The sequence below is a fragment of the Maylandia zebra genome, linkage group LG17, assembly GCF_041146795.1.
Source record: "Maylandia zebra isolate NMK-2024a linkage group LG17, Mzebra_GT3a, whole genome shotgun sequence".
Lineage (NCBI taxonomy): Eukaryota > Metazoa > Chordata > Actinopteri > Cichliformes > Cichlidae > Maylandia > Maylandia zebra.
This window is the reverse complement of record NC_135183.1, coordinates 22,466,790-22,482,083: the sequence shown is the minus strand read 5'-3', so window position 1 is coordinate 22,482,083 and position 15,294 is coordinate 22,466,790. Positions and strand designations below refer to the sequence as shown.

Here is a 15,294-nt window from a genome sequence, read left to right as displayed (position 1 = left end):
TTGGCTCCATGCAGTTGTCAGTCTGTGTTCTTTGAAAAAGCACAAAGTGCTATTTAGAGTTTGTGCTCTCATGTCTTCGCTCTTTTGAAGGGGCTTACATTTCCCTCTCTGTATATACTGTCGGTAAAAACGCACAGAAACACTGAATGGGACAATGAGAAAGAAATCCATCCAATAAAGCAAATCTGTCTGCTGTGTTTGAGCTTCAGATCCCTGGCTCATCAGGTTTGCCTCATTTGAATAAAATTCCAAAGTGGAATTCACTAAAAATGATTCGCTGTTTGAACGACCTGTTGAGTTTTCATGAATACATGTCTCGCTGTCAGCGTAGTTTGTGAAAAGCAAAACCAACAATGAGCTGATTTAACTAACCAGTACTGTCTGTGCTTCCAAGAACTGATATCTATGCCACAGAGTCCTATTGTTGTCCAGGCCTTTTGAAAACACATCAGTGACATGAGAAATTCTCCTTGATTACCATAATCACAGACTGTATATAAAAAATGGACGTAGCCACTGCATCTTGCTTCCAGTGATCTTAGGACCTACCCTTGTCGTACCCTTGTTGTGTTCAGCAAGACTTAAAAGCAGCGATTGAGACCATACATAGTTCATATAAGAATTAAATAAGGGCTTAAATCAAGAGAGCCAAAGGATTTTTCTGATAGTCTTGTCCTGGCAACCACCTAATGATTAAGTTTTGTTTTTTTTTTAAATTGATGTGACTTAGCACTAATTAGCATGTATGCACATCTCTGCAGTATACTGATACAACTGTACAGTCTATATATGTGCCTTGTTAATTAGACTGGAGAGCATGGGACACCATCCTCCAATCTGAAAAGTTTGGTGAACCATGCTGGTTTTGGAGCAGAAGTAAGCGCAGTTCAAATGCTCTGCCAACCATCTTTCATATACAGTCTATGGTATTTACCGTTCTGCTTTGGTGCGGAGTGCGGAGAGACACATGACTGGATTTCTCATATTGTTTTTACATGTACAGAACATGCTGGCCTTATTTTGAAAGTAAGGATTTTACTTAGTGCAGATACACATTTTATATCTGTGTCTGTATAAATATAAATGCTACTGATAATATATTTTAACTTTTCCAGACTAAATTACACAAGAAATCTAAAAGTGGAATCATTGGAAGCCTTATAAACTTCATTATACAGGAACAGACACGAGTTATTTGGCACAGCCATGCATACCATCATGCCAACGCTACTTTTGAAAAAACAGCACTGTAAGAACAGAAAATCATGCGGCTTTAAAGTGTTGCACTTGTGGACGACTTGCTGTGCTTGGCAGAGTCGAAAACGGAGAAACCTAAAGAGAGCCTGAACACACTCGACTAAAGGCGACTTCAGTCACTGTTATTTGAAGATGAAATAAGTCACAGTGAGCCAAAAGGGGCCTGATGGGAGCTATCTACTGTTTTTTTATTTTTTCTAATCAGCTCTTCATTTCACGCTGCCAGCGAGCATATGCTCCTCATAAACACTGGAACACTGTTTAACGTAATAAACGGCTTTTCCCTTTTTAAGGGTACTCTTTGTGATGAAGTAGTGGATGTCTTCACTTCATGTGAGTATTTCAGTTTAAGCACATCATAAGATCAATGACGCGTCCACTCTTTGCTTCTTCACAATGTTATGACTCATGCATTAAAAATATATACTTTTAATCCAAAGTAAAGTGAAACGAAACTAAATTACATTTAGTTCCCCGGTGAAAGTGTAAGTGAAACACACACACAGAGTGTCGCTCTGCTACCCTGTAGGACGAGCGTTGCGGTTACATTGAAGAGGAAAAGAAACATAAGGACCCTCCTCTTTCCTCTCAGTCACACACTGTGTTTAACTTTATCCTGCACTCATACTCAGCAGTGGTTAAACTTAGCCAGATGCAGAACTAAGATTTCTGCTGTGAGGCTATATCACGCTGGGAAGTTTCCCACAGTTGTGACACTGGATGTGAATCAACAACCCAAAAGAGAGCTTAAAGGGCATACTGGGCTTACAGTATAAGCCCATTAACATTTCTATTATTTAAAAATGTTGTTGAGTCCTTGAACATTCCTGCTATATGAGCCATCCAATACCTCAGATTCTGCAGACGTAGCCGGAAAGACTTGCTGGAACTGTATGTCAGCGTCCTTCAAAGTGAAAGTAAACATAGCTGATTCACTATGAAAACAGTTACAGATAATCAGTGAAGCGTTCTACGCTGTAACCTACTACCACAGTCACAGTCGACATTTTCTGTTCCCAACACACACTGTTGTTGCTTCACTGAAAACTTCCTGAGCATCACTTCCTGTGCTGCATGGAAAACCTTTCTTTCTTTCTTTTTTCTGGTAAAAACCCAGTGAGCATAGTGTGGGTTTTTATGGCAACCCTGTCTACAGAAGGGCTGCGATCCTGTGAAATATTAAATAATATTTAATAATAAACTTAGTGAGAATGAGTGATCTACAAGATGTTTCAATTCTAAAGGGGTCAGTCCATCGCAAATCAACGTGGGCCTTCAACATGACCGTCTCAGATTTGCATTTAAAAAAGTCTGCAGATGTTTAATGACTGCAAATATGTTGCACAACATATATTAAAAAGAAAAAGGTTTGTCAACCCACTTTTACCCCTTTGATTAACATGTGCGAACATGAATTTAAAAACAAACAAACAAATATTTTCCCTGATTTTTGTTCCCATCCAAATGAACCAAGATCTGTAATTTGGGACAGATATATTCAAAAATGTCAGTCTATGCTAATGTGAGATGGAATGACCCATATGTGAGCTAGAATAATACAAAGACGACATATAAAAAGAAATGTCATCCTTACAATTTGAATGTGAGCAACATACAGACCAGAAAAGTCACGTAACGCTTGACTTTCCTCATCAGGTTAGGATTTAGTTGCATATAAGCAGGCAATTTATTTATATAGCGCTTTCAGAACAACTCCCAGATGAACACACAGTGTTGTACACTTGACATGCCAGAAATGATACATTGAATAAGTTAAAAAAAATAAAATAAAGATAAAAAATTTTAAAAAATAAGATGATAATTAAAATGACATTTAAAATAATAAAATCAGCACAAATAGCAAAAAATAAAATAGTATAAAATGATCATTAGAATTACATGTAAAACAATAAAATGAGCACATTAGATTTAAAACAATAAAATCAGGGTCATACTGTGTCATATGTCAAGGAGTAAAAATGGATTTTAAGACTTGTTTTAAAAGTGGACAGTGAAGGGGCCTCTCTAATGCGCAGGGGCAGATTGTTCCAGAGATTAGGAGCAGCAATAGAGAAGGCCCTGTCCCCTCTGAGCTTTCTCTTGGACCTGGGTACCTCCAGGAGCAGCTTGTCAGCTGACCTGAGAGACCTGGGGGGTGAGTAAAGATGCAGAAGCTCAGAGAGGTAAGTTGGGGCAAGACCGTTTAAACATTTAAAAACAAACATGAGAATTTTAAAATGAACTCTAAGATATACAGGCAGCCAATGGAGTGAAGCGAGGATGGGAGTTGTGTGTTCTCTTTTACGAAAAAAGATACCAGAGAGGTATTTAAGAGTCTTTAAGAAGGAAAAAAGTGAATGTTTAAAAAAACTGAGAATTTCATTATATATGGTAAATATATAAACAGCATGACCATGTAGTGGAAATGACTGCTTGGGCTCAGGAGCTCTTTATTTTTAACTCTGCCACACAAACAAATTAAACTACAACAAGATCCTGAAATTCCAGATCACTTTCTCTGGACACGAGCTCGTTAAGGATGGACTGAGGCGACTGGAAAAACCTTTCTTGTCATCAGACTGATTAGAAATTTGAATTCATGAAAATCACAGATATCTGTTTCTTCAGAGCTGAAGGCTTGTTCAGTTAAAAAGTCCGTGTCAGTGAGGATAAAGAGGAGTATAGTTGCTTGAGGCATGGGTAACATTTAGTTCTTAACATTGGTGAAGGCAGCGCTAATGATGAACCATCAACACACGCTGCCATCGTGACACCATTTGTTTCCCGAGGAGATTCAGTAAGATGGTGCCAAATCACATTTTGCATCAGTCTGCACAGCAGCATGTAAAAGAGTCCCGGTGTAAGCTGGTGGGCCCGCAGCTCACACCTCAAAAACATTTCACCAGTTTTTGAAACTAAAAAAATAGCCAAAGCGAGGCTGCTGATCATCTTAAAACCTACACCAAGCTTATAACACTGTCGGCACTGCAACGACTGCTCTCCCTAGGCCTCAAACACTTACACTCAGAGTGTTGCTGTTAAAAGTGGTGAGCAACATTGCACAATGGTAACCAAGCCCATGTTCCCACGGTAGCTGAAGCAAAATGAGGATAGCTTTTTAATAAAATTAACATTTCTAGCTTTTGACAAGCTGTCTTTATGGTATTTCTGCAAAATTCAAAGTTAAAATGAGTTGAAAATAATTAGATTCTGTTCCAAACTTGTTTTTGTGGAAACATGCACAGAGATTATTACTGAAGTTGATTCCTATATATAAATATCTAATATTTCAAAAAGTTAAAAAAGAAAGGATTAAGTCAACCACATGTAAAGATAATGTCTTCAAACTGTTTGTTTGTTAGAAATCTAAAGCGAACAGTTTTACAATCATACGTGTCAAAGAAAAGAAACAAAGTCACATTTGTGAACATAAAAGCAGTCAATGTTTGGTGTTTTTCTGGATCAATAGCTAAATTACTGAATCAATTCTGAGCTTGTGTGGCTACGAAATCCCCCCCAAACAAACAAAGATGATGCAATCGCCAAAACCAAAACATAATTACACATGCCAAAATGTTCCACCTCACTGTGTAATTTAACCCTCTGAAGTTTAAGCTGTCATCGATGAGGACTTTAATCCTAACCGTAACCCTAAATCCAACCCTGTGCTATCAGATTATGTCATTTTTGTCCTTTTTTAAAGTTGCTCTTCCAATTTTGGCCATCAAGGGGCAGAAAAAGGGTTTGGGGTGGTCACCAGCGACCACTTAGACCTCAGTGGGTTACAGTCAGGGTCTTGTGGATCCACAATTCCAGTGTCTGTAACCACTGTTCAATTAAATGCTCAACTTTCACTTGATTGAATGGACTCAAATTAAAATGATTATTATTTATAGTCACTAACCTGTGTCAACGGCCTCCTTCATATAAACAGCACAGTATGGGTTCAGCACCTCCTCATGATAAGCCAGACCCGGATCAATCTCAAAGTGGGAAAATCCGATCCGCAGGAAAGGCGACATGTCTGCAGACTTTTACCGTCTGACCGCTGCTCAAATATCCAAACAGCCTCCACAGATGCGCTCCGGATGAAGTCCTCTTAGTTTGAATAGATGAGAAATAGATGAGATTTGTGAGCTTTGAGAGCTCGTGCACTGGTGTGAACCACCTCTCCTCCACTGCAGCATGCACCGACTGCCCCTCTTCCTCCACAGGAAAGATGGGCTAGCAGAGGGGAGGAGGCAGGGAGTTTTTTCTTTCCACCCCTGACACTTTAAAGAACCTGTAAAAAGGAAGAGAGAGAGACACAGACATTTCATCACCCGTGACGCCGTAACCACAAGCTCTTTCCCTGCAAACATGTAACTTTTATCTGCTCCAGCTGGCTGTTACAGCAAGTTTTAAAATCAAATCAACAACAGAACTTCTTCTCGTACACTCTCCCCCTGATAAAATGTCTCAAACCACACATTTAATGAGAGGACAGGAACGCATCTGCCATGCTTTGCAGAGTTTCACACATAAAGCACTGCGAGCAATGAAAAAAAAGCAGCCTGCTGAACCTAACTGCACCTAAAAAAACCCCAACCTCTCATAACTTTAGGGCTTGTAAACAAATAATCTCTTTGCTTTGTGCGATCAGCCATGCTAATAATCACAGTAACACACCTATAAATCACTTCCTCTGCGACCGCTGCAGTGTCTTCGACTCGGTCAAGGCCGATGTGACATTTGAGGCCTGCTGAAGAGCTCTGTGTGTGTGTTTGTGTGTGTGTGTTTGTGTGTCAATGTCAGTCCCAGTGGTGGAGAGAAGACAGGGACTATTAATAGAGCTGAAATACTAAACGCAGATGTGGAATATATGACAGCATGCGCCTGAGTCTGCAATATTCATCATCATTCTTTACTGTAAAGCTTACTGTGCTTAAGTAGCGTCATGTGAACTTGTGTACACTGCGTCAGCGTAGTTCAACATCTTAACAAAGAGAATTTTTTAACTTTTTAGCTCCCAAAGTAAAGCACGAGGTGTTTCATGCAGAATTAGAATTTGAGTTGAACAAATCGAACTAGCTAACGGAAGCTTAGCCCGGTGGGCCAAAATCAGCCCGGTGATGACATTGGACAGATTTAGAAATGTGAACCAGTATAAATTTTGAACTTTTAATTGACATTTTCATACTTCACCCGAAAAGTTAACTGAGACATAAAAAATTAAATACCAGCATTAAAATAACAAAAACATTGTATTTTATAACAGTCTGTGAACAGTCATAACTTTTTCTGTAATTTAACAGGTTTATCATGCAGTTTCACAGGTCCGGTCACTGAAGATCAGAATAAATTCCTGCTATGTATGATGTAGGACAGTAATGACAACATGGAAGAGATGGCACATCCATTCCTGTTGGGTCCTTTTAACTCAACAAATCAAAAAAATGTTTGATTTCTAATCAACCGTGTATCATATAATTATCATTCAGCTCAACAGTAAGGCATTTTTGCATCTTTCAGCTTATCGCATTGTTTTAAGAGGCAACTTTTGTCCAATGTTTTGTACTTTGGTCACATCTGCTGATCGCTTTCAGCACAGTCCTTAAATACCACACTGGACTACAAACTTAACACCTGACCGGCATCATCAGGTGGAGGATTCAAAAACTGTACATAAAACCAGCTGAAAGCGTGAGGGCTTTCTCTGTTTGGTTGCTGTGTTTGACCCGCCCCTCCCCCAGTGTCAGCGGATAGCTGTAATGAATGCAGTTTTAGTTTTAAACCAAGGTGGGCATCCTTCACGTCTCTAGTGCTAGGCTATAAATAAAATAGACGTGAAAGTCAACACAAAAGATTGAAAGCTTTTTAATAGTGCATGTTTGAGGTATGTTTGATACAATGCTACTCTATGCGAACACAGTCTAATGGCATGCAGCTACCTTGGCTCATACCACATGCTAATCCAAGCCATGTTAACTTGCCTTTTGAGTAAGTGGCTGTTGTCGCAAATACACTCTTCCAAACTCCAGGTACTCCCAGTGTGAAGCCCCCTCCGTCAGTGCCCCCCATTGTGCATTTTTGTAAAAATACTCCCATTGCAAAATATTAAAAAAGCAGCCAGTTTCTGGGAAAATCTACACCCCCAAAGTCTGTGCATTATAAAAGTATAATGCTGAAGCTAAAGATATATATTCCCCAGACAGTTCGAACTAAAAGGAGAATAAACATTAGGCTTATCATCATGGAGGGAAACAAAAATATAAATTTGTTATGCACAAAATGTCAAACTATTTGGCAGCTCAGAAGCCACAATTACAGTATTTCATGAGCCATTTCTTAAAAAAAACAAAACAACAACAAAAAACAAAACTGATTTACCAGGTACTAAAATACTGCACACTTTTAGTAAACCAGGTATAACTTTACTCTCGGAAATGTTGTGGCCTCTTTGAACTTGCTTGGTTTGTTCACATTACGTTAGTTTGAGTGGCTGTATAGATTCCATTACCAATACCATTAAATTTCCATTTAAACCACTGAACTAGTCAGCGTGGTATCACACAGGGTGAAGAAACCCAGCAGTTATTCCACATGTTAATCCCTGACAGCTTTCTCTATCACACATACAGCAGTTTCTGAATCATAGACCATTGGGTAGAAATTATCTAACCACTTACTTTTTTGAGCTGTTACTACATAAATTTCGATTTCTTTCATCCTTTTTGAGAATAATCTTCATTTTACTTGAAGTTGCCATTTTTTCCCGAACTCTTACATACTGAGAACTATAATACTGATAATGCTAAGCATGTGAAACTAGGACACAGTTATACTTGTGTTTTTAATACGTTTATGAAAACTTTATAGACTCTCAATTTGAATAAGCCTGAAAGATGTGAAGGTTAGACTTCACTTTTTACTTTAATGTAGCATGTTTTGATAAGTAGTTACATCCCTATACACACAGTAACATTCGGCGCTTCGTCTGTATATCCTTGGCCCTGATGTTAGTATCACAAGTGCATGCCAGCACTTACGTTCACACACTCCCACACAAGACTAACATCACAGATTCAAACTTTTGAAATATGCAGAGCAGCAGCCCTCCCTCGCAGTTTTTCGTGTAGGTTGAACCTGTTGTAAAAGGCTGCGTTCAAGCAGGAGGAGTTACACTTCCGGTGCTCTGTTACATCAGTGCAACCACACTTCCTGTTTCTGAGCGGTTTAATTTTTTGTTTTTGAAGCCTGACAGGTGGGGCTGTAGCAAATTTGAGATTGAAAAACAAAATCAGACCCAAAACCCTGCTGCTCTAAATTTTTCAAAAAGGCGGGAGGAGGATAGAGAAAGCAACGCGAAGCTGAAAGTTTTCTTTGCGATGGGTTTGGAAGATTTAGGTTAGAAACTATATGTAGATTATCATATAAATGTGAAATGTAAAGCTTTAACCTGACTGCATCAAAGCAAGCTGTACACTGATCTTGGAACATCTGCATTAAACCTACAGTTGCGAGAAGTTTTCTATTAGACCACATAAAATAAAATGTGGTCTGAGTACTGATCGTTATTGGTGTTGCAGTAACAGTCAAACACACAAACACATAATAACTGAATAATATGTGAACATAATGTAATAACTTTAGCTGGAAAAAGTACGTGAACGTCTGAATTTAGTAATGTCTAGAACCTTTTTTTTTTTACCAGAAACACCTTTAATCAGACGTTTCCTGTAGCTGATTATGAGGCTTAGGCAACAATGATGACACATTTCTGGACCACTCCCTTTTATGTGACTGGTTTAGTTCAGCAACACTAAACCTCTCCTGCCAACGACATTTTTTTTTAAATTCATTGCTCTCCTAATGATTGAAACCCATCCAGGCCCTGAGGTAGGAAAGCAGCTGAAACCATGTTGCTCCCTCCGCCTTGCTTCACAGTTGAGCTGAGGTTATGTTATGTGCCTGCAGAGTCCCTTTTACTTTCAGTTTTTTTCCTCCAGGGATTTTCTGTCCACAGAAAAGTGTCCTAGAAGTGTTGTGAAATATCCAGGTGGTCTTTTAAAACTATAGGATGTTATCTAGCCACAGAAATGTCTCCAGGTGTTGTGGTGCTACTCTTGTCTTTGTGATCCTTCTCTTCTGAGGTCCAGTGAAAGTTGTTGTGACTGAGGACTGGTTCGAACTCCTTTAAAGTGCAGACAGTCAGTAAATTACAGGGAGGGGCACCTGTATAACCTCCACTTTTTACTCCCACTGTTGTTTTTGTCAAGGTAATTAGCAGCAGAGGTTCACTTGGTTTTTCCAGGCACGACTGTGAAAGATTGCTGGATGGGTTTATCACTACCACTCATGGAGGTACAAAGAAGGTCAAAACTGTTTTGTTTTTTTTTACTATTGGGGTGGTCAGATTGAGTTTGTATATAACTGTAACTTCAATGAACATCGGATAATATTCCAGTTCCAGTTCCAAAGGTTTTATGATGTTGTCTCAGAACTGTACAAATGAAAAGCCTTTGTTGTAATGAGCTGATACTGTATGGTGGTGTCATGGCAATGCATCATTTAGAAAGCAGCTGTCATACAACAAAAGCACTCCCTTAACTTTTGAGAAATTACAGCCATTCGTATACAAGGTCACTTATTTCCAGGTGCTTAAATGTAAGTGAACAGATTAAAAATAAATAAAATCGCAATTTTTAATATTTGCCAATAACACTCTGCAGGGAATGGTGGCCTTTAGTCTATCACCACAGAACGAGTTTCCTCCTTTGTGGTGCTTTCTGGGTCTTCCTGTCTAATGGCCCAATTATGCTCTCCCTTTCGTGGGTTTTGCGTGCCAATTTTGGCGTGACATCATCTGTTGAAGGACACGGTCTTTGTGGCGTTGGTCGTGCACCTCTCGATTCTCGTAACCACGGCCACCGCAGCTGGATTGAAGATGTGAGTGTACGCTCATGATGGTTTTTACTGTCATTTTAATTATGTCCCAGTACAGAAGCTCAGAGACATACAGGTATACAGAGGGAGGTGTTGGAACAGTTTGCAAACTTTAGAGTTTGTCCAAAAAACAAACTCAAAGTCTTGGCTTCCGGTTTTCACTTCTTCTCCTCCTATATCAGCGCTGATTGGGGATATTGTCTGAGTGGCGACATCTATCGTTGAGGACAATACTGGGGCGGCTTCCTGCGTGTAACGGCGGGTATAAATACAACTGTGAAACGCGGTTACTGGCCTTTAGCCTTGTCTTCAGTGAAATGCAGCCCAGCTGGGTTGAGAACAAATGACTGATATTGGCCTGAATCACACAGGTCTAGAAACCGGTTGGCAACCACTGGTTGCTAGGTAAACATGGCTATTACCCGACCAGTTGGCGAGGTGATGGCAGTCAATTTGAAATTGACTGTTAAATCCACAGTCGAGTAGGTCTAGAGAGTTGTCAGTGACTCCCTGCCAACCACAGGTTATTTTCTGAGTGGCTGCTGCAGGCTGCCAGCAAACTGGCTAGCTGAAATCGGTTTTCGTGAAGTTTACACAGCTGTACCAAAAACCTCGGTGCAATTACAAGAATGTTTTTGGTGCAGCGCACTCTTTGTGACCAATTTCACCAGCAACCACAATGGCAAAGGCATTTTTACCCAGCGACCAGGTGATTGTCAGGGGGTCACTGAGCAGTCTCCAGGCCCGTGTGAGTGGACACTGCAGAAAAGCTCCTGGGTTGGTTCGACACTAATTCAGCAGGCTGCTCCTGTCTCCTGTCATCATCAATAACACTTGTGACCAATGCCTTTGGAAGGTATGCGTGTTCATGCCATCACGCTCTTTCCGCTGTGCTTTCCAGAGGATATCGTTTCAGATCATAAAGTGTTGCTTCCAGCTAAATAAGAATGCCGTTCGGATAAAGATCGGGCTTATTCCAGAGTAGTGGTCGGCTCTTGTTTTCTTCCCTGTGGAAACGATCCTGAGATCATCCACCCTTGCTGTCTCTGTGGTCTTCTAGTCTTTATTTGTGTTGCCAAGCACAAAATATTTAAAAAAAAATCCCAATAAAATGTATTTTTAATTTTATCAAAATTTTTTTTTTCTACTTGTAAAGTTGAAGCTCCACCTCTGATGGTGGAAGTAGGGATGGTTTTGCTTTTGCAGCCTGTTTCACTTGCATTACCGGCTCCATTGACCCCATGTTATGGTGTAAATACAGGTCATATTTTACTTGCTTAATTTATAGAACCGATGAAAGTCCACACAGGCTGCTTTTAAATCAGATTTTTCTTTTACACATAAAAATAGGGGACTAAGTATAAAAATAACTGTAATTCATCAACAAAATGTATTATTTTTGTTAAAAGCTAAAGCCTGCTTTTAATAACACCTACCGTAAATAAGGTTTTTGCTAAGTTTTGTACTTCTTAACTTTATCTCTTGCTGGTTTTGATAGCTGTGAAAGTTATTTGTGAGGTGTTACTTCAGATTTGAAATGAGAGCCAAGTTGACTTGATCAGATTAAATTTACATATGCCACATTTCCAATTACTGGCCTGGTGATATGAGTCAGTCACCTACCAGCAAAATCTTCCAGGCAGTGCTGTACTGAAAATGCAAATTCAGGGTCGTATTAGACTGAAAAGAAGCATGTTAATAGGAAATGTAATTCTGCAACGGAATCACCCAGTAATCTATCTGTTTCTGCAACTGCAGGTGCAGCGAGCCAGTTGTTGTTGTTTTACTGATAAAAGAAGAGTGAAGGAACCCCCACCTGTAGTTTTTCTTTTTAAAGCACACTGATCTGCATGACGAGCGATAACAAGCAGCCGGGGAGCTCATTACAAACTTAAACCCATTCTTCAAACCAGAAGAGCAAACCTTGAACTCCAGTGCTGTGAAATTTATGGACAATGATGCAGAAATCATCGAATGTATTTCCTTTTGAGAAGAAAATTGCAGGAAAAAGTGGCAGCATTGAAAGAGTTGGAACGAACTGATGCTGTCGGTCAGTCAGAAAAAGGCTGATTTTAACAACCTCAAGGCTTCAAGCTTGAAGATGTTTGTGTTTCCTACACCTCTGTGGTGTGATGCTCATGAAACACTCACGTTATGGCTAAACCTAAGTGGATTTAAACAGGACTAACACAGGGGTCATTGTTGAAATAAGCTGCCCCAATCCCTTCGATTACTGCTTAGAACTATTTTCCCTCACATATAAGAACACAAACACACTTTTGTGTTTGTCTTCGAACAGAAGCCGTCAGATCTCTGTGATGCACTCGTGCAGCTTATGTTTATCTACTTCCAAACAACCAAAATACAGAATAAATAGACTTGACTTTATTGTGTTTTCTCATAGCGCACACTGCAATGTGTGCTGGCATCTGAGGTGCCACCACCCGTTGTTGCTCAAATGCCACCCCCCCCCCCCCCTTTAGCCCCTGCCCATCCTCAAACCCACTCATGGAGGTACAAAGAAGGTCAAGTGCGAGTGATCTGGTGCTGGAGACCTTTCAGAAAGCTTTCATGAGAGGGGACAAAGTCTAACGAGCCTCCCACCTGACCCTCTGTACCCAGCAACATCAAAGCACAGCGTGTGTTTGCTTTCTGAAGCAGCTAAAAGAGGAGGCTGGAGAGCTTTGTTGTTACTGACAGGTGTCCGTGTGTGGCAAAGGCCTTTCACCATACAGTAGCTGCTGCTTCGACACTCAAAGCATCCCTGAAGCGGTCACTCATTTAAAGGCACACACAAAGAGTTGACTCTCAGCAGCTAACGTCAGCTGCTTAGTTTGACACTGGGACTACAGTTCAAAACCTTTAAAGGTCAACCTACACTAATGCCTTCATTAGAGGCTAAACCAGCTAGCATGCAGACACAATATTGCACAGTGCTGGCCCACATTACAGACCAATACCAGCCTATTACAGACATAGTGGTGCAGGAGGAACTCTGGGAACTTTCTGCATAATATCATGGAAAAAATTGTGGCACTGTGAACTCAGCGCTGACAAAACTAAACTATAACACCATAATTGTTTAATTTCAATGTAACTCTATCAGACTGCATGAATATTTCTATTAAAAAATGGGCAGCTGAATAAGTATAAAATTTTTCCCCCAGCTTCTCAGTTTCAGACCCTAAAATCCAGCAGTATTGATCAGGTTCTTATGATTTACTGTGTAAATTGGCTCAAATGAATTCGCACTCAATCAGCTCCAGACAGTAAAATGCTGTGAGTGTATTTACCTTTACTTTATCACCTTTACTTGTGAGTTTGTTATTTATAGAATGATTTTGTTAGTTTTATGTCTTGAAAGATACCTATAAATAAATTATGCCTTATATTGTTGTACAGTATTATGGCCCAAACTACCTAAATGCAGAAGTAGGTAACCCCAGACCAGCTTCCTGTTTACACAGTAATAATAATAATAATATTAATAATAATAATAATAATAACAATACAGTAGTTAATCCACAAGTAAATGCCTACATGTAAGTATTTTTAGTTTAGTATTTTTTTGTGTATTTTTAGTGTATTTGTGTTCATACAAACGTATAGTTACTCAAGGTGTTAAGTGTGACTCACCCCCCCCCCCCCACACACACACACACCCACACACTTACACAACTTTATAATACTCTAAATACAGATGTTTTCGTGTCAGTGAATAAATGTAGATTATTTCCACCCGTTCTGTGTTTCTAAAAATGACATCACCACCTAATGGCAAACACGCGTTTCGCAAATTGCAAAGCAGCCGCTTAAAACCTAAAAAGTAGGGAGAAATGCTTTTCTCTAGTTATTGACTAAAGTTCAGAAACCTCGGGCTGGAAACCAAAGGAAAGTGTACTGACCTTAGAGACACAGCAATGCCCGCTGAAGTTTAGAGCTTGCAGCTGAAGCTGCTCTCCATCCGAGCGTTTGTAGACCGGAGGGAGCACAGTGGGCGCTTTTAAGCGTGATATCACGTGGCGTTCACGGACTGTAAGAATATTCACACTTCATGAAAGCGGTCTGAAGTGATCAATCAAATTTGATACAACAGCACAGATGACGTTTCAGTTTTTCTGTTTTACTGCCCATTTGAACTAATAAATAAATAGTTTTAAAGAGGTGGTCAAAATTAAAATACTATAACCAATTAAATGAAATGCATCATAACAAATACCTATCTAAGCACAACTCTGTCCTTCACTAGTTTTAGTCTCAGCTGATTTTCCAATTCGCTTAGAAATATTTATTTGCAGAAGTTACATTTCCGAGCAGACGGTGAATGCAACTACCCCAGCGCGCAGTACGAAGTGAAACTTATTGGTGAAACTACATAAAGAAAAACAACCTGACTTCAAGGCCACATTCAGAGATTTTTGATGGCAAAGTTTTATTTCTAATGTTTCCGAGGCAGCACTCAAATTAGCATATTTAATATCAAACCCAAATATCAGGGCTATTCGCCTGCTTTCCCTGTAAGTCAACAGAGAGACTACTCTAATACACATGTAGCTCATATGTTGTGGGTTTGTACAGCTGACTGCCTAATATACTGTGAAACCTTTATGAGTAAAGCTGGGCTGCTCGGTGAGTTGATAAAGGAGCGAACATCCTACAAAAACAGAAATGCTGTTGTTAGTAGTATTAATACCCAGATCACGTGGTTACCTGGTGCTATCTGGTGGATAAACAGGAAAAAGACAAATAGATTTATTCTGTGAAATGTATCAATGACTGGAAAACAAATTCAAGTGTATTTATTTTTTAAGTTGTGCTGTAGTCATTTTTTCATGTCTGTTTTCACCATTTCTCACTTTAAATTGTGGTAACGGTAAACATATATTAAAGCAAACCTCAGACTTTTGAGTTCTTACAAGCGTAAAAGCTTCTTTATTTATAGGAAATGTAGTAATTAAGTCAGAAAAAGGGATATATTTGGAGTTTAAGTAGCGTGAATTTTATGTCTTCATAATTTCCACCATGCCACCATGGTTCATTTCTGCATTGAGTGATTCAGTAAAAGGAAATGATACCATTTGAGACTTTCAAGAAGACTAAATTTAAAATCTG

The 15,294-nt window shown here is 39.5% G+C and overlaps 1 protein-coding gene across 3 annotated transcripts in view; it reads right to left on the bottom strand.

Moving 5' to 3' along the window:
• Positions 1-14,149, bottom strand: part of prkcq (protein kinase C, theta) — a 37,556-nt gene extending 23,407 nt beyond the window's left edge. For 2 of the 3 annotated variants that reach the window (XM_024805735.2, XM_024805736.2), the window contains exons 1-2: positions 14,088-14,149; positions 5,162-5,539 (exon numbers count right to left, since the gene is read on the bottom strand). In XM_024805735.2, coding sequence (XP_024661503.1) covers positions 5,162-5,279 — 118 coding nt within the window. In that variant the 5' untranslated portion in view covers positions 5,280-5,539; positions 14,088-14,149. Of the gene's footprint in view, positions 1-5,161; positions 5,540-5,925; positions 6,044-14,087 lie in introns of those variants that run through there. The other variant, XM_012924335.4, reaches the window with a different exon arrangement.
• Positions 14,150-15,294: the final 1,145 nt, after the last annotated feature.